The 23756-nt window shown below is 47.1% G+C and overlaps 1 protein-coding gene and 1 long non-coding RNA gene across 2 annotated transcripts; one reads left to right on the top strand and one right to left on the bottom strand.

Moving 5' to 3' along the window:
* The first annotated feature begins 1109 nt into the window (after nucleotides 1-1109).
* LOC308482581 lies at nucleotides 1110-6711 on the top strand. Its single transcript, XR_013989335.1, has 3 exons — nucleotides 1110-2326; nucleotides 2857-3133; nucleotides 4547-6711. It is a non-coding gene; the product is annotated as an uncharacterized lncRNA (long non-coding RNA).
* Nucleotides 6712-9269: 2558 nt separating this feature from the next.
* Nucleotides 9270-20648, bottom strand: TMEM222 (transmembrane protein 222). The gene is made up of 6 exons (XM_081016777.1): nucleotides 20119-20648; nucleotides 16616-16700; nucleotides 15131-15162; nucleotides 14176-14272; nucleotides 13660-13790; nucleotides 9270-12761 (listed from the first exon to the last, which is right to left on the bottom strand). Exons 1-6 carry the CDS (start codon nucleotides 20268-20270, stop codon nucleotides 12674-12676), a joined length of 585 nt encoding a protein of 194 aa, XP_080872903.1. The 5' UTR covers nucleotides 20271-20648; the 3' UTR covers nucleotides 9270-12673.
* Nucleotides 20649-23756: the final 3108 nt, after the last annotated feature.

Genomic DNA, 23756 nt, shown 5'->3' with positions numbered 1-23756 from the left:
GCGGTGGGGGGAATCCTTTTAAAAAAATATAAAATCCATCACTTACCTGGACCTGCCACCACACACAGCAAAACACACAGGGCATTCGCTATTGTAAAATTGTTTTAAAATACGCTTTGGATAGAACGGTTACATTTATTGCTTCTGTTTGTTCATTCAATATGCTGGAAGCCACTTTCGGGAGCGATCTTGAAAAAACTAAAATGAAAGGGTTGATTAATGAGGTGAAGCCTTCCACGCCACTGAACTTCATGCCAGTAACACATCCACCCTGCTAAATTTGTGTGTGCCAGGATCTGTTAAAGGCTTTGGAAAGGGGCCTGTGTTTAAAAAAAAAAAAAGTTGGAAAACCGACTCTGAATATTCTTGCTAGTCCATGTCCCTCTTCAGCCTGAGGGCCACATTCTTTCTGGGCAAGCTTCCAGGGGCTGCAGACTCGGTCACATCATTCCCCATCTTCTATCCAGGCAAGTAAGAGGTATCAGCACACAGTTCAAGGTCATATCCCAGCCACGTAAAATGACTAGAGGTGGATGCAGAGTGGGAACTGTGAGGGGTGTGGCCTGAAGGCCAGGCAGAGAGAAATGGAGGGCCGCATTCAGTCCTCAGTCCTGACATTCCCCATACCGTCTAACTAGGGTAAAGTGGAGAATATAGGAAGCTGCCTTGGACCATGGACCCATCTACTCTATAGAAAAAGATTTGATGCACAGATCAGGATGCTGGACTAGCAGAACTGGGTGGGCAGAAGGTAGACCAGAAGTCCGGTGGTGGATCTTTGGATGATTTCCACATAGACTGGCAAGAATTTCACACTCCCTGTTGTTTAACAAGGGCAAAAAAACCCTCCCCCTCCCAAGCACTGCTCAAATGAAGGCAGCAGGAGCCAGTGAGGGAGAAAAATGATACCTAGAGTTATTTTTTTCAGTGTGTGTGTGGACTGTGATCTCAGTTCTGACCATCATGCTGCCTCTGTGCACCATCCATTTAAAGCACACACAGCTAAGAACCCTTGGGAACTGTAGTTTATTAAGGGTGCTGTGAGCTGTAGCTCTGCAGTGTGAGCTACAGTTCTAAGAATTCTTGGTGGCAACAGGTAAGGTGCTTTAAATGTATTTTAAATGGATGGTGTGCATACAACATCAGAAACAAATCCTGGGATCAAAATTCCCCCCGTTCTACATACTGGTGGGCCTCAGGCTTCTAGTAAAGAGAGAAACGGAACTCTCAAGCCTGAAGCCGGTCCGCCTCTGGACTAGATGGTCTCTGAGCTTTCCCAAAAGCATTTTCAGTATCTGTAAGCTAAGGTTCCAGGATCCAGGTTGCTGTGCAAAAGCCTGCGGAAGCTGTTAGTACATTAGTGCATCAAGCTTCGGGCTGGGCTAGGAGGGGAGCAACGCAGCCCCTGCTGCTGTCATTTCAGATGTTCCGAATGCGCACAAGCTTAAGTGCAATTTGATATCATTTCACCAAGAAGGCCTTTGATGCTGCAGCGTGTTAACAGGATGAGAAAGGCAACCCCCCCCTTTCCATCCAGCTGTGACATCGCCCTCCCCTCCAACCCCACTTCAAAGGATGCCTAGCAGCTGACCCCTGCTGTGGCATGCCTGCCTTCCTCCACAACCATCCCTCACTTTCACAGGCTTTCCTGCTGGGCGGGTTGTTTCCTTTCCTTTCTCCCCCAAGAGGCAAAGAATTCTGCTTAAGTCGAGGAATGTTAATGCTGTGTTGGTAATAATGACAGGGTTTCTTTCCTTTCCTTCTCTCCCCAGCCCTATTCTGGCAGCAGCAAAGGAATCTGATCTGATGCAGGAGGAGGAAGCTCCGGTCCCTGGTTCTTTATGTGGAAGTTAAAGCCCTTTGTGTCCAACCAACAGGCCTTAGGCCCAAGCAAGCTTGCAAGGGATGGATGGCAGGCAGGCAGTCCAACCTGATGCATATTTACTTGGATGTAAGGCCCACTGACTGGGACGTGGGTGGCACTGTGGTCTAAACCACAGAGCCTCTTGGGCTTGCCGATCAGAAGGTTGGCGGTTCAAATCCCTGCGATGGGGTGAGCTCCTGTTGCTCGGTCCCAGCCCCTGCCCACCTAGCAGTTCGAAAGCTCATCAAAGTGCGTAGATAAATAGGTACCGCTCTGGACCCGGAAGCTGTACACCGGCTCCCTCGGCCAGTAAAGCGAGAAGAGCGCCGCAACCCCAGAGTCGTCCACGACTAGACCTAACAGTCAGGGGTCCCTTTACCTTTCCCAAAGGCCCACTGGGCCCAACAGGGCTTAATCTCAGGTAAGTGTGCACAGGATTCCAGCCAAGCTGACCAAGCCTATGTCAGCATCGCCCTTGAGCCAGTGCCATCAACTGGACTCATCCACTTCAGCCCTGACTGGGCTAGGCGAGCTGGGTAGCACTTCCAGAGACCACCTTCTGCACAGGAACAGGTCAAAGTGCTGTGGACTCACAGCTTAGAGTTGTGAGCACCGGATTCACTTCCACAAGAAGACAGTTGTCGCATAGCAGAGTACAGCAGAGCATAAACGACTCGGAGAGCAGCTCTGTAGAATATCTTCTTTATTCTATCTACAACTATAATACACAACTATGTACAGAGCTAAATGAGGTCTAAACGAAAAATGCTGAACTGCACTGAGCGTCTGCAGCTGCTCTTAGCAGCAACCTTATCTATACACACGATCTCTCTCTAACACTCAGTCTCTCTCTCTCTCCCCCCCCCCCAGACACTTTGATGTGAGGCTGGAGTGGAATAAGTAGAGAGCAGAAACCGCCCCCTCCTCTCTGGAGAATCAGCAGAGCATATCAGCAGATTCTTGGATATGGGAGGGGTGAACTCTCAGCCTAGGTATACCTACTCGGAAGTAAGGTCCATTGGAACTGGTTAAGGTGGAAGGCAGGGAGCCCAACAGTAGGTGGTGCCAGAGGCAATTCTAATTTTGTCCTCACCTTCCTTGCAGGGTCCTATGAGGGTGAGATGAAGCCTAAGCAAGAGGAAGCTGGCACTGTGGGCTGCCCCCCCCCACCAGATGCAAGTAGAAAGGCTGCCAGGTGGAGCCTGCCTAAGGGCATCTGGGTTTGGTGGGCCCCATTCGTGTTCATGGACTGGCTTACACTGATTTAAGGCAAGTGACATGTTTTATGTCCTTTGCTTAAAGGTAAGCGGTGAAAGCTTGGTTATTTTAGAGGGACTTTGGGGGAACATACCAGCTGATTGCCTTTACTCACACTGCAACTGTGGTTGTGTTTTGTATGCTTTATGACTTTAAAATTGTTTATATGGCATGTTCTATTGTAACTTTATATTGGTTTTCTTATTGTTCTTACTAGTGGGAGCCTTGGGGAAAAAATCAACAGACAGGTCAAGGGAAAGTTAGGTGAGCCCTAAGAATTTCCCCAAGCTACGGCCACCTGCTGCACACCTGACACCAGGTGTCGAGCAGGTAGCGACAAACTCAGTCATGCAGCCGATCCCCATGCCCTGCCCTTGGGCAGTACGGAGCACACTGGGGTTGCAAAGCACTTTGTGCAGCTCTTTCCAAATGCATGGCAGCCAGCTGGTTTCCGGGCACTTGGGAAGATCTGTGCAAGGGGCTTTGAGAGGTAAGAAAGGACAACCCACCCATCATCTGATGTCATAATACCAGGTGATTGACAGGTGGGCTGTTGCACCCATCTGTCAATTTGCCCCATATATATGGGGGCAGATAAGGCTCTAGTCTTCCAGACCAGGTTCTCCCATCTCTGACATAAAATACACAACATTGTAGCTAAATCATCTCTTAACACAGGATTTCCCAAACTGGGGTTTCCCACTGTTTTCGGAGTACAATTCCCATCATTCCTGACCATTGATCTTGCTATCTAGGGATGATGGGAGATGTAGTCCAAAAACAACTAGAGACCCAAGTTTGGGAAACACCGATCTAACCTGAGGAATAAATCAGCAATACATTTCTTTCTTTGGTTCTTCAATAACACACTGCAACTGTGGGCTAAACTGATGGGCTGTGCATCACAGATACATAGGCTTGGATCTTAAATTTAAGATAAATGCATTTTTTTAAATGTCTCTTCCTTCCCGCTGCCCCATAAGACCCCCAGAGAGCCTCTCTGCAGCATTTGGGGTTAAGAGGGCTGCTTATGTGTTGCCCCCAAAAGGGACTTGTTTGCATTAAGTTTCTGTATGCTAATTTCTATGCATACATGCAATTTTAGAAATCCTTTACTATAATTTAAATTGCAATTCCCTTATCATGGTGGGAAGGACTGTGATCAGGTGACCTGTATGACATGCTGTCTAGGTGATGCGAACTGGATAGGCAACTTCAAGGCTCCTCTCCTTTCTTAGCATTCTTAACCGGCGTTGGACCTGACAGCCTACCAAACGGAGGCTGGGTCTCCAAAAAGTAGGACACCAGGGGGCTGCCCTGAATGTAGAATGGGGTTTGGGTCAGGGAAAATTTCTTGGGGGAGGAAAAGAAGGAGAACTCTCCTCCCATCAACTTATTTTACTTGTTTACTCCTGATCTCTCCAGGTCTTGTGCTGGCATCAGCTGAACTCTAAGTGCCAAAAAGCTTTTGGCAAGAAACAGAGCTTGAGAACATGAAGGCAAGATTCCAGAGAATGTCACCTTGGTGAGATGAAGACGAGAGGGGAGGTAGAGTGGTACCTCGGGTTACATACGCTTCAGGTTACAGACTCCGCTAACCCAGAAATAGTGCTTCAGGTTAAGAACTTTGCTTCAGGATAAGAACAGAAATTGTGCTCCAGTGGCACGGCAGCAGCAGGAGGCCCCATTAGCTAAAGTGGTGCTTCAGGTTAAGAACAGTTTCAGGTTAAGAACGGACCTCCAGAACGAATTAAGTACTTAACCCGAGGTACCACTGTACAGAAACGGATAATCAAGTTCATGGCTGTGTACCCCCTCTCCCCCACCACCAAGAAAAAAAAATTCTGGGAACTGTATTTTGTTAGGTTTGCTGGGAATTGTAGCTCTGTGAAAGGTAACTGCAGTTCCCAGAGTACTTGGGGTGGCGGTGCTTCTTTAAATGTATGCAGGTAAAGGTAAAGGACCCCTGGACGGTTAAGCCTACTCAAAGGCGACTATGGGGTTGTGGTGCTTATTTCGCTTTCAGGCCAAGGGAGCCAGCGTTTGTCCACAGTTTTCTGGGTCATGTGACCAGCAGGACTAAACCGCTACTGGCACACGGAGGACCATGATGAGTGCCAGAGCATATGGAAACGCTGTTTACCTTCTCACCGCAGTGGTACCTACACAGCGGTACCTATTTATCTACTTGCACTGGCATGCTTTCAAACTGCTTAGGGTGGCAGGAGCTGGGACAGGGCAACGGGAGCTCACCCCATTGTGCGGATTCGAATCACTGACCTTCTGATTGGCAAGCCCAAGAGGCTCAGCATGTATGCAGCCCATGTCCTGTTAAGGAGGGAGAAATTGTGATTGATTTATTAGAAACCTTAAGCTTTAATCTACTTCCTGTGCCTTCAAAACTTGAAAAAAATACCTAAGCATCTTGTGTGCAGAATTCAGCTAACTGCAGTGGTTATTAGGGGAAGGGCCATAGTTCAGCGGTGAAGCATCTGTTGGGCATGCACAATGTCCCAGGTTCAATCCCCAGCATCTCCAAGTCTGAAACCTTGGAGAGATGCTGCCAGTCAGTGCAGGCAATACTGAGCTAGATGGGCCACTGTTCCAACTTAGTATAAGGCAATGTCTTACGTTCCTATTACCATGTCCCAGGTTTTTAACCTTTATTTATAAAATCACTGATAATGCCACTCACTAGCCCTTAAACAGACACCAAAGCCCCTCACAAGAAAACAATTAAAGTACAATAAAAGCAAATCAAACACAGTAAGTTAAACCAAGTGCAGAATAAGAAAAATGTAGGCAACAGCAGAGAGGAAAACTTCAAAACGAAAGCTAAAGAAGATTTAAGAACATTTTAACATGTTCTAAATATTATGCAAGGAGGGAGCTGACTAGACCTCTAGGGATGGGGATGGAGTTCTACGCAACCATGCTCCAAAGAAATGAGAACAAATGGGTGTCCTGCAACTAAATTTTGCTCAAAGTAAACGTATTGAAAGCTAAAATTCTTGAGTTTCTTGGGAGGAGGGACTGGTGGTTAAAGCAGTCTGGGAATCGTGGCCCTCTGAGAGGCATACAGTTGTGCCTTGGTTTTCAAATGCCTTGGTTCTTGTACGTTTTAGCTCCCGAACGCTGCAAACCCAGAAGCAAGTGTTCTGGTTTGCGAACGTTTTTCAGAAGCCAAACATCTGACATGGCTTCCACTTGAGTGTAGGAAGGTCCTGCAGCCAATCGGAAGCCGCACCTTGGTTTTTGAATGGTTTCAGGAGTCGCACGGACTCCAAGAATGGATTAGGTTTGAGAACCAAGGTACCACTCTATGGGTCTTCTAACAACTCTCAGCATGCTTAACAAGATGCAGCTCCCAGGATTCTTTGTGGGAAGCCTGGATTACTTAAAGTGGCATGATATTACTTTAAAAATGTATGGCGCAGATGAGACCTCCTTTTAAAACCATTGCTTTTCTCTGTACTTTAATAAATGTTCATGATGTCTATTTGCCGTTCAACTTGATTTCCAGAGCGTTTTCTTTCGGATATTTTACATGGTTTTATGCAGACTGCTTAAGCACGTGGTTTTGTTTTTTGATCAAGTGGCTATTAAATCTTGTTTTAGAAACTGAATAAATGAAAAGAAATAACACATGAGGAGGCTGAGCTTGTGTCATGATCTGAACTCAAGCCTCCTTGCTCCCATGACTTCTCCAATTTGCATCAAAAGCATGCAGTCGTGATCTAATAACCCAAATGTCAGCCGGGACACAGACTTTGTAATCAATCAAGGCTGTGACAGTGGAGGTGGAAACAGCAGCAAAGTGTGTGAACCGCTAGTCCAAGGAGGCAGCGGTTTAGAGGGACTTTAATAAAGGGAAGCTGCAGGGTTTCAGGGATGAAGCCAGCCAACTAAAAGCAACCTGCTTTTAATTAGGGGCAATGTCAGTGCTTAGCTTAGCCATCCTGCCAGTGTGAGGTCTCCATGGACAGGGGGGCCCTTGACATCTAAACCAATAAATGCAAGTAGAGAGCAAGCAACAAGATCAAGGCAGCTTTGCAGGTTACCCAGAAAAGCTGCTAGCAAGGATGCACAGTTCTCAGTGGCGTAGCGTGGCGGGTGCAGGGGGGGCCGGCCGCACCGGGCGCAACATCTGGGGGGTAGGGTTAGGGGGCACAAATCCACGGGTTAGGGGGCGCAAATTACTTGCCTTGCCCCGGGTGCTGACAACCCACGCTACGCCACTGACAGTTCTTGTCAGTTTCAGGCTCTCATTTTCCCCAGTGTTAATTTCAGTTCTCCACGTCTGCATCCTTTTGCTGATTAATACTTTTTTCTTGTCTTTATGGAAAACACACCAGCATTTTAGCACATTTTCCACGGCAAACATTTTTCAATGCAATTCCACCTGTTTTTTGTATATATATTTTTTGCAAGCAACTCTCCCCTGATACAATGTTTGTAAGCTGTTTTAACTCGTGTGCTTTTTAGATTGAAACTTCCCCAATATATATTTTTTGTGGGTTGAACTGCATTGCCAAATTCAAGTAAGCGCAAATGTGGAGAGGTAAATTTTGTTTCAGAAGGTGCAACGTACGTAGCTTCATACTAAAATGAGAAGTGAACAGAATTTCTGCCACCACCCAGGCACATATGAAGGACCCCTCACCTTTCCTTTCCACACACACGTCTTCTGCGGAGCAGGAAGCAACGGCAAGATGGGAAATTCCTGAGGACACTTCTAGACTGTTCCTAATTTGCAGGTGGAATTCAAGCATGTGCTGGCAAGTTCTGGCTGTGCAATTGAAGTGACTGGCATTCTTGTGCAATTAATCTGTTCCCCCACCTGACTTAGAAAAGTTATAGGAAATGCACTGGAAAGTGTGGGGGTAACAGTTGCTTGGGCAGGCTTAAACCTTGGTGAAATCCTCTAATGTTGCAGGTTCCACTTGATTCATGCATACAAAACAAGCCCCTGACAGGGTCAAGGGGTACCTGCCCATATTTCCTGAAAGCACATTCCAATGGAAATTGTAAGCCCATTAAAAACGGGGTCATCTCCCCCCCCCCATCAATGGGCTTCTGTTCACACTCCCCACAGTGAGATAATCCCCCCCGCCCCATGTGCTGCATTTTGTGTCTTAAATTGCTGTACCTGAGTTGCTTCCCCACACCCTCAAGCTCCCCTCCCAAATTCCTATTCAATAAAGCTGTCATCTGAGCATGTGCAATGGCTGACTCGGGTCTAAAATGCCTCAGCCTAACAGCAGGTTCTGTCTTTGAATCCAATGGAAGCTGGTTTGAGCACCAAACAGGAGCATTTCTCAAGAAACTACAGGGTACATATGGATTGTGGCTAATGACATGTGTACATGGCTTTGAACAGCAGTGCACCGGCACCAGAGTAAGCAGTAATGCATGCACAATCCGTAATTAAGACATATCTGTCCACCCAGGCCTTGGAGATGTGAGATGTATATATTTAGGACCCACATTGGTTTCATAATTTTTAGTTTTCAACTAAGACCTTGGGATGAAGGTTGGTAATAAATAGTAATATGTGAAAATAGTACAGTGGTACCTCGGGTAACAGACGCTTCAGGTTACAGACTCCGCTAACCTAGAAATAGTACCTTGGGTTAAGAACTTTGCTTCAGGATGAGAACAGAAATTGTGCGGCAGCGGCAGGAGGCCCCATTAGCTAAAGTGGTACCTCAGGTTTAGAACAGACCTCCAAAACGAATTAAGTTCTTAACCCGAGGTACCACTGTAATAATGTTGTAGAATACACCTGCAAAAGAACACCATTTTTGGAGGGACTGTTAAGTGGATGTGAACCTAATCAGTGCTTGGTTTGGATATCCACTAGGAATGCCCTTGTAAACTATTCTGCTTTCAAAAACAGAAGAGATAAAAACAGGGTGGTAAGCTTCCCCTCAAAAATGTTACAGAAGTACAGAATTTAAATATGATCATGGGAATCCACCTTATTTGTGCAAAAAAAAAAAAAAGTAAACGTTAATTTCTCTACAGTGAGTTTGATCATAGCCATGCAGCCGCTGAGCTCTCATCAATTCTGAACACAAGCCCTTCTCTCCTCCCCGACAGCTGGAGGGAGGGAAAGAGGCAGCCTGAACAATGAAGCCACCACTGCTTGGAGACATACACAGAAATGCATTTATTTTTCACCATCATCGGGATTATGAAATCACAGCAGCAGAGTTCAGTATATACAAAGGAATCCAGCACCCCCTGGAGAAACGGCTCACAGGACAGAGGCCCATCTGGCTAATCATCAGCAAAGGAGGGGAAAGGGGGGAGGGGAGAGAGGGGGAACCCCAAGTGGCACATCAATGAAGCTTCCAGAGAAGAAAGGAAAATGAAGAGGCTGGAATGTAACAAAAAAAAAGTAAAAAAGCAACAACCCTAGAAAGCCTCAACAGGGTAGGTACCAAATAAACAATGACACCTTTGAGAAGAACCTTGGCACCTAACCAAATCTCTGAAGACATCTAGCCGATGGGAATGCAGAATGCGTGCAGAGATAGTGGCATACAATGACCTCTAAACCACAGGTTTCTCACTGTCCCTACAACCAGCAAATTTCTGGCAAGAAATGTGAGGCAACAGCTGTATGCTAGCGCATATACACACACACCAAGAAACCCTCTGTGCTGCACCCTATGAGTGAGTGACACACAGGTGTCGAAAATCCCTGCACAGAAGTGCTTGCCCTTAGAGGAAGGTTGTAACACACCCTTGCCCTAAAGAGGCGGCGTTAAGTGGGCAGCACAGCATTCAAAAAAGTGGCAACTAAACAAGTGCTGAAAGAGGAGGGCCAATTCATTCTGCGGGGTCATGGCTTGCGTGCTATACGGGCTTGGGGTGAGGATGTCCCAAATTTATTTCCACTAAGCCCACATTCCCACCCACTGCCATGGCCATGCCAACAGTTTCAGTTTTTTTCATCAGTACGGTAAACAAAAGCAGGGCTGAAATTGGGGTGCACAGTGGAGTAAAGTGGTGGCTTTGTCATAAGGGGCATAGTTAGATGATCAGCAACCACTTAAAAACTCACCACAGAAGACCTGCAGTGTGTGTTGGGGGCAGGCATGGGAGAGGGCAGTTGCTTCCCATCAGTTATTGGTGCCCACCATTCCCATCCCTTAGCTGCAACAAGGAAATCCTTTGGAGTGGGATTCAAAACCCCGATTCGTAACTTCTCTGTGCCTTTAGTAGGTTAGCACATTTGACTTCTGGGGTGCGTCGGAGAAGTTCCACTGTCTTCTCAATTGGTCGCCTCTCTTTCTATGATTCTATGGTCTTTAAGCAGAGGCTTGACAACCATATGTCAGGAGTGCTCTGATGGTGTTTCCTGCTTGGCAGGGGGTTGGACTCGATGGCCCTTGTGGTCTCTTCCAATTCTATGATTCTTCACCGCTAAGCAGGCTGTTCAAGAATGTAGAAATATTATGAGAATGCAAGGGGTGGGGGGAAAGGGAGCGAGAGAGGGAAGGAGGGAGAGGAGTGATGGGAGTTTCTGGCATCTTTGCTCCTCCTGCGTCTATTGCCAACTTTAACATGTGGCAAAGCTTGTACAGTTGCATCATGTCAGCAAAGCACTTTTTAATTCACTCAAAAGACCAGTTGAGGCTACTGCTACTGTAGAAAGGAAGTTGGCTGTGAGCGCCAGGTCTGTGAGTTGCTTGGGTTTCCTGGAGCTCTTTTTTTTTTGTTTTGTTTTTTTTGGCAAATCACTGCAAGATTCCCCCCACTCCAACACACACACACACACGAGAGCAGGGAGGGAAGGATAGAGTGTCTCTATTCAGTGGATCTGGTCTATTATTTCCCTCAGAACTAGAATCCCCGCTGGGTGTGGGAGTGTAAGCGGAGGGGCAGCGGGATGGTCCACCACACGCATTCACTTTGATCTAAGACCTTTGATCTCCAATCAGCCTAGAGCTTATTGATCGGCTTTCTACAGCTGCCGTTGTTCATGGTTGAAATGGCAAGAGTCCGACACCCAAGAGGACCTGCTCGGACGCAGGTGTTTCAAGGGGAAGACAATGCGCTGCTCCATTGCAGTGCAAAGTACTTGGCATCCAGGGAGTGTGCAAAAGACTGGAAAGGGTGGCAATTAGCATGGGGAGGGGGGAAGGGGGTGGCATGCAGCAGAGCGGTGTAGCACTTTGCGTCCCCTTCGGTTAAAATAAGGAGGAAGAAGACTGCGCTTTTCATTGCTACATGGGCCAAGTCCAAAATTAAGTGGGCGGCACACAATTTTCTAGTGCAGCCTTCGCCACCCTGGTGCCCTCCAGATATTTTGACTACAACTCCCATCAGCCCCGGGCAGTATGTGCTAGCTGTGACTGATGGGAGCTGCAGTGCAAAACCTAACGTGGTCACCAGGTTGCTGAAGACTGCCCTGCTTTCAGGTTACCTGGAAAGCAGTACGAGAGAACTTGGCTCTTGAATGAATGGTTCTCTTCCCTTCAGAACAGACTTCATACCGGTAGGACTTCCAGCTTCACTGGGTTAGATCAGGCATCTCCCTGGGGCGAGTTTTGCTTCTAGAGTCTTTCAAGGCACAGTGTTGTGCAGAACTACATTATAAGCCATAGAGTTTAACCATCAGGTGGGTAGAACACTCTGTTTCTATCACACACACGCGCAGAAAATCTTTGGGAACTGGTTTTATGAAGGGGACCGAGATGTCTTAACTCTCAACAAGAACAGCTCAAGGTCACCCTTGGAAACGACTGCACCAAATATCACTTAAGTTGATATGAGCTTGGGCGGGGGGGGGGGGTTTAGAGAAATCAGCTGCTTTCAGAACAATGGCATTTCTGAGGAGCAAATTAAAAGCAAACAAAAAAAATGCACTTCTTGTGCAAAGGAGAAGAGGACACAACCTCCACGCTATGGTAAAAAGTCCTATCTGCAGAAGCGAAGACTGATGGCAACCCCAGCTCTCCTGAGCAACGAGGCTGTCATTTCAGGCTGCCAATCGCTGTGGTACCCAGTCACAGGAACACTGTTACAACCAAGAATGCCACAAACCCCCTTTACCAGCACAAGCAGATTTAAAAACCAAACCCCTCCAACTCCAACCCACAACCCATAGCATCCACTGCTATCATTCCTCATAAAGTGCCACCGAGAAGCTTTCTGCGAGAGATTGGGGAAGCTTACAACCAGCCCCGGCACCTACTGCAACGTGCCCAAAGTCCTCGCCACACCACCTGCAAGTCCAAGTCCAGGTCGTGCATCCCTACGCAGGAACTTTGAACCAGAAGAGACCTTTGGTGAGAAGCAAAATGCAGTGGTTCCCCCCTCTCCCTTGATGTTTGAAGGGAAGAATTATGAGGAAGAAAAGGGGGGTGGGGAAGGAAGAAAAGAAAGTCCACCAGGATAAAGGAAGAGTTGTTATTAGGCAGCACTTCTTTTCTGCGGGTTTCTGGGCCACGCAGCTTACTTCCACAGCCTTCCTGGGCTCGGAGAGCCAGAGTTTTCAAGACTTGACTTCAAAAGAGGGGAGAACGCTGGCGTCGTCCATCATCGCAAGTGAAGAGTCAGGCTGACTATCAGGATAATCCCCAAAAAGAGGATGAAAGGAAGCCAGGTCTTCACAAAGCCCCCTATGCTGCAAGGGAGAGAAAGAGACATTTAGAGAACAAGAGAGGGAGCAGGGCGAGTAGGTGGCAGGTGGGACCATGAAGGAGATGGGGCAGAAAGTGGAGAGGGTTTTTGGGAAACTGGAAGCACAGGAGGGAAAACAAGCTGTGCCAGTCATCTCGGCTTTACTTAAGCCTGTTAAGGAAGGTTGTGGCATACGTTCAAAGCACGCAGCTTTCCTCAAAGAATCTTGGGAGCCTGTCCAGGGTTTGGCTCTGTGAACGGTAATCTACAGTTCCCAGGATTAGGGTGGGAGGGTAGGCTATTTCCAACCTGTGTACAAGGTGGTGAAAGTGTTTGTGTGCAATTTAAGCTCAGCCCTACTTAAATCTGCATAAATACCAGGTAACTCAGCACAGGAAAGCTCAGTTTCCAAGCTGTACTTTAGAAAAGAATATCCGGAGAAAATACATTAACTGGCTACAGGTAGGTAGCCGTATTGGTCTGCCATAGTCAAAACAAAATAATAATAAAAAAATTTCCTTCCAGTAGCACCTGAGAGACCAACTAAGTTTGTTATTGGTGTGAGCTTTTGTGTGCATGCACACTTGGCTGTGCTTTTTCAACTGTGCAAGTGAAGTTCCCAGCAGGTTTTGCCCACAGCCACCAACTTCCTGTCCATAAAGTTGGCCACTCATCACAAGGGCTTGCTGTTGACCCCGGGACCAAACCTGCTGTCCAGAAGGGCTTGATGTTGCAAGCACCATCAGATTCTATGAGCCGAATAGTTTTCAAATCCCAATAAACATAACCGGTCACCAGACTGCTACGTACTGCAGAAGCTTGTTGGAGATCAAGGCCCTTGATCAAAGTCTGCAACTCTGCACGCCACAGTATTCACAGCAACAGTCAAGCTTTCTACTCACCTTACGTACTTTCCGTATAGAAGGGAGAGGAAGCAAAGTTTGACCATATTCCAGGAAGTGCTGTTGTCATATCGCATGAGGTTTAAGGCCAGGGCTACGTGAGAGTGGCAGTTGTCACAGCAGAGGTTGTGCTGAAATGGTAAAAAGCACACTGCTGACGATACTTTTATTATTAAATACATATTCATTACCCACCCTTCAGCCTAAGGTCCCAGGGCAGGCTACAGCATTAAGAACAATATTAGAAACAATCTAAAACAACTAGCTGGGGCTTATGGGAGTTGGAGTGTGACAACATCTGAGAAGACCACAGGTTGCCGGTCTGCGATGCAGGGTTTTCACAGTTAGAAGGGCTCATCTAAAACAACTCCTTGTTTATCTTCAGTAGCTGGCAAGCAAGCTTGTGTTTCCAAAAGGTTTCTTGATCAGCAGCAAGAGCCTTACTCTGCCCTCCCAGCCCCAAACCAATTCTGGGTGCATGTGACCCTGCCGATTTGAGTACTGAAGTCACCTCACCATACGGTGCTTGTACTCCTCAGAGGCGTCGTGCACCGCAGTATCCCAAGCATTAGGGCCACAGGAATACACTTTGCTGGGATCCAGCTTCCAGTATCTGGGAAAAGGGGATGGGGATAGAGAGAGAAGAGAACTAAAGATGCCAGTTCACATGTTTGTTTTCAACAACCTGCTCCCTCCCCCCCCACAACATTCTCCTTTCTAATAAATTCTGTTGCTAGTAGGATTTTCAAATGACATCTGCCAATTTAGATCCAGAAACTCTGAAAGCAAGGCTGTGTGTATGTGTGCGTGTGCTGTGTGTGCATTCATCAGCCATTACTTGTGCTTGGGTAATGGAAGTGCAGAAATTATAACTGGATGCAGCATTTAACATCCTGAGAAACCCTTTCCCTACTTAAACTTGTTTCCAGCCCTTACTGCTGCACACACAATATAGAAAGTGCATGGGTGGAATTTCAGAAGCTGTAAATAAGATGGTTCCCAAAGAGGATTCCCAATGTATTGGGGATCTGCATCTTCTAGCCCTTCCTGCTCCTTATGCTTAGATCTGGGCAAAAAGGGGGGGTGTAGCTTTGAAGAGGTCCAATAGTTGTCTTCCCCATAAGGATTACAGATTTGGAATCTCCCAAAAGGATTCTGTTCATTCAGAAGTTTCAGCATCTTTTTGTCTTAGTCTGTGGGCACCAATAAATTACACATTCCGTCCATTCTCAAAGCAGCAGAAATATTATTATTACACTGGAACCTCAGAAGGCTGCAGGTTTGCTGCTTAAGGAGAGATTTCATGTTATGCTCCTCACTGAGAAGCACAGGTCCCAGTTCTCTGCTGCAATCTGAATTTTTAGTCTGCCTTAATAGCTAAAATTCGGCATGCATTGCTCAGCTTTTTTGTGGATACAGTTTCTTTGCAAGTAAATGCATCAGGAAAGGGCGGAGAGAAAACAGCACTTACTTTACAGGCCTCCCAAAAGCCATGTTGTCTTCCTAGTAGAGAGAGCAGGGGGGGAAATAATAAGCACACTTCATTTCCTGAATAGCATAAAATAATTCATATCACTAAATACATAATTTTAGGTTCTGAGGAATTACAACAGGGGCTGTTAATGCCCACAGAAACCTTTCCAGTGTGGTGTAGTGGTTAAGAGCGATAGACTCATAATCTGGGGAACCGGGTTCGCGTCTCCGCTCCTCCACATGCAGCTGCTGGGTGACCTTGGGCCACTCACGCTTCTTTGAAGTCTCTCAGCCCCACTCACCTCACAGAGTGTTTGTTGTGGGGGAGGAAGGGAAAGGAGAATGTTAGCCGCTTTGAGACTCCTTCGGGGAGTGATAAAGCGGGATATCAAATCCAAACTCTTCTTCTTCTTCTTCTTCTTCTTCCCTACAAGGGCTCCTCCCCTTGTTGAAGATTGACTTGAAAAACACCCACCATTCTGTTCTAGTCAATAGAATAGATGTTTGGATGTGCTTGGTGCCAAAAGACTTACTCCAGTTTGAAAGATTGCTAACACATAAGTCAGACAAATTAGCTACTGCGCCCCCCCTCCCACCACCAGCCCCCCCTTCATGTTTTCTTTTCCTAATTTTGCTGGGACACTTGGAACAGGATTGTCTTCTTCAATGCTTATTATCTCTCGAGAGATAGAGAGAGGCCAAGAGGTTTGTGCATCTGTCTGCTTCAGAACATTCTGAAACTAGTAACCAAACATGAATTTTCAGAGCTCTTTGGAGCTACTGGAAGGAAAAGGAAACTAGCCCTGGAAATCTATACACAGCTGAGAATAAGTCCCACTGAACTCAAGAGAACTTGCTTTTGAGTAGAGAAGTATATGATTGCACTGTTATAGCCTCCAGGTTTCGTATACAAGAGGAAGGAGCAACCGGTGGAGGAGGAGGAGGAGGAGGAGGAGTTTGGATTTGATATCCCACTTTATCACTACCCGAAGGAGTCTCAAAGCGGCTAACATTCTCCTTTCCCTTTCTCTCCCACAACAAACACTCTGTGAGGTGAGTGGGGCTGAGAGACTTCAAAGAAGTGTGACTAGCCCAAGGTCACCCAGCAGCTGCATGTGGAGGAGCGGGGAAGCGAACCCGGTTCACCAGATTACGAGTCTACCGCTTTTAACCACTACACCACATGGTGGTGGAGAGCCCAGTCTTATTCTTTACATGACCATCTGGATGAATCTCAACTCAGTCTTGTTATTTAACCACTTGCCATGTTATCATAGGCAACTAGGAATTCCCCTCCCCATGTGCCCTCAGAATCAGCTCTGGAGGGTCCTCCAATCCCCTGGAGGAGATTTTGAGGGTGCGCAGGGGTGCGGCTGCTGAGAAGAGGAGGAGAAAGCAAGAGTACTGCTGCAATAGTGGAACAGCAGCACTGGCCACAACTCAGTGGTTGCCAACAAAGCCACAGGAACAAGCTTCTACTTACCGAGACATAGTATGGCCCTGCAAAGTCCCGGATGACTCCAGCTGAGGTACAAATGCCCATGTGACCAATAATGGGGAACAGCCATCTACCAAAAGAAGAAAAGAAAGTATCAGGGGGCCTAGTTTTTTGTCCTTGAAGGTAAGTTGCTAAAAAGATGCTGCAGTGGCTGCCCAAGGTGATGGTCTGACAGGACTGAACAGGGTGAGAGACAGTGACAATTCTGACAGTCCATCAAAGCCAGCAGGACCTAACCTGGGCACAAATCAGATGGGATATTTAGTCTTTTTCCTGTTTCAAGTTCCCTGTGCTCTGAATGGTTGTAGACTATATGTATTCCTCCTGAACAGGCTACACTCATGCTTCTAAACAACTACTTTCCAGGCCACAAGTAGATAAGTAGGAATCATCTCCAGGTGATCTGGTGGAAGAAAGCCTTTGTAACCTAGGGGCAGTTGCAGACAATTCATTTATTGAATATTCATCCTGATTTGTTTTGGGGAGGTTAGACAATGTTGTGCCAAAGCAAGTGTCACCATACACTTTCCAGTGTGTTTCTCCATTAAGTTTGATCTTTTGGGGAGGTGGGTTTGTCCTGCAATGCCTCCCAATCAGCTGATCTGCCAGTATGAGATTGAATCTCACTTGAAAAATAGCAAGTCTGGAAGCATCCTAGAAGAAGAAAGCTGGAGCTTTATTCCCACCAGTCTTTGGGGAACAGATTCATTTCACAGGAGCAGCCTAATGGTGTGACCTAATATGGTGGTATGCAATTCAATCCCACCCTTCTATACAGAAAGTACAGCAACAGTTGGGCAGAGTCCATGGTCTTTAAAGCCATCAAGGATATTTGCCAGAAGATAACTAAGGCTGCAGGGACGCAGGTGGCGCTGTGGGTTAAACCACAGAGCCTAGGGTTTGCCAATCAGAAGGTCAGTGGTTCGAATCACCCCGCGACGGGGTGAGCTCCCGTTGCTCGGTCCCTGCTCCTGCCAACCTAGCAGTTCAAAAGCACATAAAGTGCAAGTAGATAAATAGGTACTGCTCCGGTGGGAAGGTAAATGGTGTTTCCGTGTGCTGCTCTGCTTCACCAGAAGCGGCTTAGTCATGCTGGCCACATGATCCAGAAGCTGTACGCTGGCTCCCTCAACCAATAAAGCGAGATGAGCGCAGCAACCCCAGAGTCGGTCACGACTGGACCTAATGGTCAGGGGTCCCTTTACCTTTTAACTAAGGCTGCAACTCTAATCCCACTTACTTGGAAGTAAGGCTGGCCCACTGAATTAAATGGGACTTACTTCTGAGTAGATATGGTTAGGACTGCATCATACCCCACATGCCAATCTACAGAACGCTGTCAGTACCAGCTGAAGAAGTTGACACCCTCTGCAGCAGACACACAAGCTTTATGGCCAGGGAGCCCCAGAGGTTTGCCCTAGAAGATTGCATGAAACCAAGGAAGAGGTGCAAGGATCTACAACAGGAATAGGGAACCTGTGGCTATCCAAATGTTGCTGAACTACAACTCCCATCATCCCTGACCATTGGCCATGTTTGTTGGGAGTTGTAGTTCAGCAGCATCTGGAGGACCATAGGTTCCCACACCTGGTCAGAAAGTTTAGGATTTTTTGTCTGACCTGTAAGAGTCAAGGAACATTTTCTTCTTTTGTCCTTCAGGCTTTCAAAACAATTTCTGAGTTATGTAAATACCTGCAATACTGGACAAATAAAATTTCTGTATACCTAAACCATGCTTGTGTTTTTAAACCCCAGGGTTTAAAAACCCTAGGCACCAAAGCCTGCCACATTAAGGCCCAAAGAGACACAACATGGGAGATCATAGAGCTGGGAGAAACCTCAAAGGTTATTGAGACCAGCTTCCATCTTAATGCAATAAATACACTCTTAGTTACCTGTGATAAGATCACAAAGCTTTTCTTTAACTCAAAGCGGCTGTGTGGAGCACTGATTTTAATTAGGGCACTGGCTCCAAGGGCAGGTGTTTAACTCTTTCCCCATAGACACTTTCCCAATCTAAACCGACATCAACACCCTGCTCCTATTTGCTCCACAGAAGGGGGAAAAACAGATTATACTAGATTTCCCCATACAAGAGTAGCAGCAATTTTGTGGGTGGGTGTGAGCATCTGACATTTAGGTCAGGAAAATGAGACCAGCAGGGAGAAAATGTTGAATATCTCTTTCTCCAGCACTACAATCTGGGGTTCACCATGGCTTCTTTAAAGCGTCCATTCAAAGATCTGACTACAGAACTCCTACATCAGGGGTGGAGAACCTTTCTCAGTCCAAGGTCCACTCTCTCTGGCAGGGAACTTTCTACACACTAGGCGAGGCTGGGGCCAGAGGCAACAAAATGGGTGGAGCAACAAATGTGACTCTTACTTTCTACATTCAAGCTATGCAAAAGTCAGAGGTGTCTTTGCTGTGATTAACAAGAAGGGTTTTTAAAATTTCTGTTGCAAAATGTTTCAGCTTCATCTGCTATTATGATAAAGATGAAATTATGCTCTTTTTAAGGTGGCAGTTATAGAGCTATGAGGATGGAATACTCAGATGGGTTTTAAGGAATATTCATTATTTTAGTGATTAGCTGAATCCTAAAAATCCAGACCTATCTCTGTACACACATTTATTTTATGTCTTTCTGTTCTGAACCTACTGTTCATCTGAAGTGCACCAAGGTGAACCCCCCATGTACTATTTTTTGTAAGCAGGAAAAGAAAAAAAGATTCTGTCCACAATGGAGATACAAAATTACTAGAACAAACCCGGGGGGGGGGGGGGGACCCAAGCAACAGTACCAGCTGTGTAGACAAAAAAATAAAAAAATAAATCACACCACGTTCTAAACTTTTTCTTTTGTTTTAAATTACTTCACAAGGGGGAACGTTTAAAAAATGAACAGATCCCAATGCTCTACTTAACTACTTGATACAGCACAATTTTCTAATAAGCACAGTCTTATATATGACCCAACAACCTGACCTACTTCTGAAGTTTGATTTTGCCCCTGAAGAAAAGTATTTAGGAAAATGCAGAGAGGGACATCTTTTGTCTCTGCTGCTGCTGTTTCCCCCCTCTTCTCCCCCACTATCTCGCCCTCGTTAAAACTGGAGCTATTGCTTCAATAATTCCTGGTCCTACCTTTGTGTCTTTTACACATTTAAGCTTAAATCATTATTTCGACCTTCCGTTTTATTTTGTGAGCGCCCCAGAGAACTTTCTTCGTTAATGGGCAATCCGTAAACAACAATACTTCGAGCCCCGCTTCCTTCCAAAAGAACAGCCCGTATCTTACCGCCACAACAGCCCTGTGAGGTAGGCGAGACCCAGAGCAAGTGTTGCAAGACTGCCCGTGTCGTCCCCCCACCCCACCCCCCAAAAACCATTTCCCCTTCCTAACAGCCCTGCGGGGTAGGCTAGGCTGAGCGGGGCAGGGAGGGGGGGCTCCGACGCGGCGTCCCGAGAAGGGGGCGGAGACTCACGTGAGCACGGGAATGGGCGTCCACACCACGCAGTAAGGGAAGCGGCAGCGCTCCGGATCCAGCCCTGCTCCCCCGGCGCCGCCGCCGACCCCCACGCTGACGCCGCCGTGGAACTGCTTCATCTTCCCCACCGCAACCTCCTCTTCCTCCATCACCAGGAGGGGGAGGTTCCGGGCCGGGGGCCGGGTGACGTCACTTCCTGGATGCGGGAGCGCCGCTTCCGGGACGGCGAGGGGGCGGGGCGAAGTCCGGTCAGCCTATCGCGTCGCTGCATCGGCGTTGTTTCTGAACCTGCCTTCTATCGAGGATTCTAATGAGCTCGCCTGGTGACGCCACTGAGGGCAGCCCCGTCACTCAGCCGCACGTTCCCTCCGCCTCGCAGAGATGGGGGGGGGAGAGAAAGGCTGGGCTGCTACATCTTTTATTAAACACTGGTGATTTTACTAAGTTTCAGTTTATCTTGAGCGTTGCAGCCAGTTCACGGCGTTGCAGCCAGTCAGCCGAGCCGCGACAGTTTTCCGGCGTAGGGGGGAGGTACGTTGCCTGCTCCCCACCCCACGTCACAACCTGCCCGTCATCTGTGCTGGGGATTGTTGTTTAGTCGTGTCCGACTCATCGTGACCCCATGGACCAGAGCACGCCAGGCACTCCTGTCTTCCACTGCCTCCCACAGTTTAGTCAAACTCATGTTCGTAGCTTTGAGAACACTTGTCCACCCATCTCATCCTCTGTCGTCCCCTTCTTCTTGTGCCCTCCATCTTTCCCAACATCAGGGTCTTTTCCAGAGAGTCTTCTCTTCTCATGATGTGGCCAAAGTATTGGAGCCTCAGCTTCACGATCTGTCCTTCCAGTGAGCACTCAGGCCTGATTTCCTTCAGAATGGATACGTTTGATCTTCTTGCAGTCCAAGAGACTCTCAAGAATCTCCTCCAGCACCATAATTCAAAAGCATCAATTCTTCCGCGACCAGCCTTCTTGATGGTCCAGCTCTCACTTCCATACATCACTACTAGGAAAACCATAGCTTTAACTATAGGGACCTTTCTCGGCAAGGTGATGTCTCTGCTGTCTGGGTGCTGGGGATCGCCCAGCCAATCTGCGGCCAGGGTGGGTGTGGCCACGGGCCGTTTAATTTTGGCGTGGCGCGCTCACTCTTCCTTGCCTTTTTGGATCAGCTCCGAACTTTGCCTGCGGTTTTCTTTCGGTCGTTTTTTTCCTGCTCTAGAAGCCTTTTGTTTTGAACATCGTTGCCTTCCCCTGTAGAGCATAGCAGCCCGGCTTCAGCGACTGCTTCCAGCAGGGCTGGCTGCCTGCAATCACCTGTGAAGCCGGCGACTTACAGCTGGGGAGCAGCGCATTTTTCCCTTGGGCTGCTGAAGCAACGCCCACCGCCCTTCTGCTCTGCCTTTGGCTTCCCGCTCGCTAATTGCCAGGAGGCATTGCTTCAGAGGTCTCCCTTCACCACAAGCCTCAGATTGGGTGAGATGGTTTGGATTCCCCCTTCTCCAGTTGCTTCTCCTTACCTCCCCCCCTTCACCCTTTGCTACACACACACACACACACACACACACCCCTAAATACACACACGCACACCTTGCTTCTCTGTGGATTTTGTGAGAACTTTCCCACCCCCCACCCCCGCGGCTGCGTTCGTGCTTATTTGCATTTACTGCATTTGCTTTTGTGGGTGTGTGCATCTGCCTTGTGTTGCTGCTTGTCGTTTTGGCTGTGGCACCCTCTTTTCATGCTTTGCTCTGATATGATCTTGCTATGGCAGTTGTCAGTCACCATGTTGTTGGGGCCAGGTAGGAATTTTTTCCAAGTGGCAAATTGACACCAGCCATTTGGTTTTTGCCTTCCGAATAGCAATCCACAGCTTTTGTGAGGTTAGGCATTGGGTAAGCCTTTGTTTCGTTGGAAGGGAGGTTGTTGCCTCGCCTGGCCCAGCTCAGTAAGGGTATCTTGTTAAAGGGATCCAGGGTGTGAATACTGTCTAAAGCCATGTCACAGCCCCTACAGGGACCTATCTGACATAAGTTATAGGGCACCCCCTATCTGTGGTTTACTCTTCCCTGCAGACGAGCAAGAGTCAAGACATAGCCTGGCTTCACACCTGCACCTAAGCCAAACCGCTCACATCTGTAACCAATAAAGTTGTGGTCTATTTGAACCCATATTCAGTGTCAGTGTGGTTTATTGTTCTCCTGGGAACTTTGTGGCTCGGGTGCCTTGGCATGCAAGCACAACTTCCGAGTAAGCATGCATAGAACTAGGCTGTCCTCTGTAGTTCTGTTAAACACAGATATACTTTTTATTATATTATTATTTATCTATTATATTATTTATCAAATTTACATACCGCCCTTCATGTAAGGATCACAGAGCGGTTTGCAGTAGAAAAAACACACACCATAGGTGTAACAATAACGCACACACACACCCCACACACACCATTTAAAAGGCCATAGACTGTTTATTTCACAAAAGGCCTGGATGAGGAATGTTTTCACCTGGCACTCAGCTACTTCTGCATATGTATAGGACTGGGCTCCATATGGCCCTTTGTGGGTCTGTAGCTAAAGTCTGCAGGAAAACAAAAGAGTTTGAATAAATATGCAGATCATCTCTCAGCGAAGAGAAAAGTAATCATGCTTTTTAACTTTTTCATAAACTATTGAGGGAGGCAGTGAAGTTTGTGGACAACACTGATGGGCTGTTAACCAGAAGGTTGGTGGTTCGAGCCCACCTAGGATTCCCACATTGCAGCCGGTTGGACTAGATGACCCCTGAGGTAAGTTTACCAGATTTTTTTTCAATGAATCCGGGGACACTTTTCAACTTCAATGGATTTTGTATGGGGACTAATTTGTAAATCCAGGGACTGTCCCCAGGAAACGGGGACGTCTGGTAACCTTACCCTGGAGTCCCTTCCAACTCTGCTGTGATTCCATGATTTCAGATGATCAAATGTGCAGATTGTGAAGGGCTCCACAAGAATCTCTCCAAACTTGGTGATGTTAAAATGGCAAATGTGTTTCAATGTAACTTAAGTCTGAAGTGAGGATGCACATGGAGCAAAATATCATACACACACACACACATATATACAATCAAATAAATACTGTTGTATAAAACCATTTAAAATAATAAATTCAACAAAAAAATGTGAGCCCAAGGATTTTCCTACAACAATAAAAAAAATCCTATTCCTCAGTGTCTCAGCACAGTTTGATAGGATTTCTGATGCTGCTGGCATTCTTTAAGAGGGGTTCACTGAAGAGCAGCTCAAGATCCAGCTGACTACTGTCCTCGTGGGTATGAAAAACCAGGAGACGGCTGGATTGTGGACGAAAGCTCTGCAGAAGTTTTCGTCCTGAAGGAGGCCAAGGAACATGTGAGTGGGCAATGAGGTATCATAACACATAACCTTTGTACAGAACATAGTTGGGGAATAGTGTAACTGATACCAGTGGGTTTTGCAGTTGGCACTGATCAGTTCGTTTTTGGCAGGTATTGGCTTCGCTTGGAAGTTCACAGTTGAAACCATGAGCTTCCTGGCTGAGCACCTTGCTGCTATGCACTAATTTATGACCATGGACTTCTATTGTTTGCTCCAACAGTTTATTAAGCACTTCGCT

The sequence above is a fragment of the Podarcis pityusensis genome (genome assembly GCF_964106645.2).
Source record: "Podarcis pityusensis genome assembly, chromosome: 8".
NCBI lineage: Eukaryota > Metazoa > Chordata > Lepidosauria > Squamata > Lacertidae > Podarcis > Podarcis pityusensis.
This window is presented reverse-complemented; position numbering and strand designations above follow the sequence as displayed.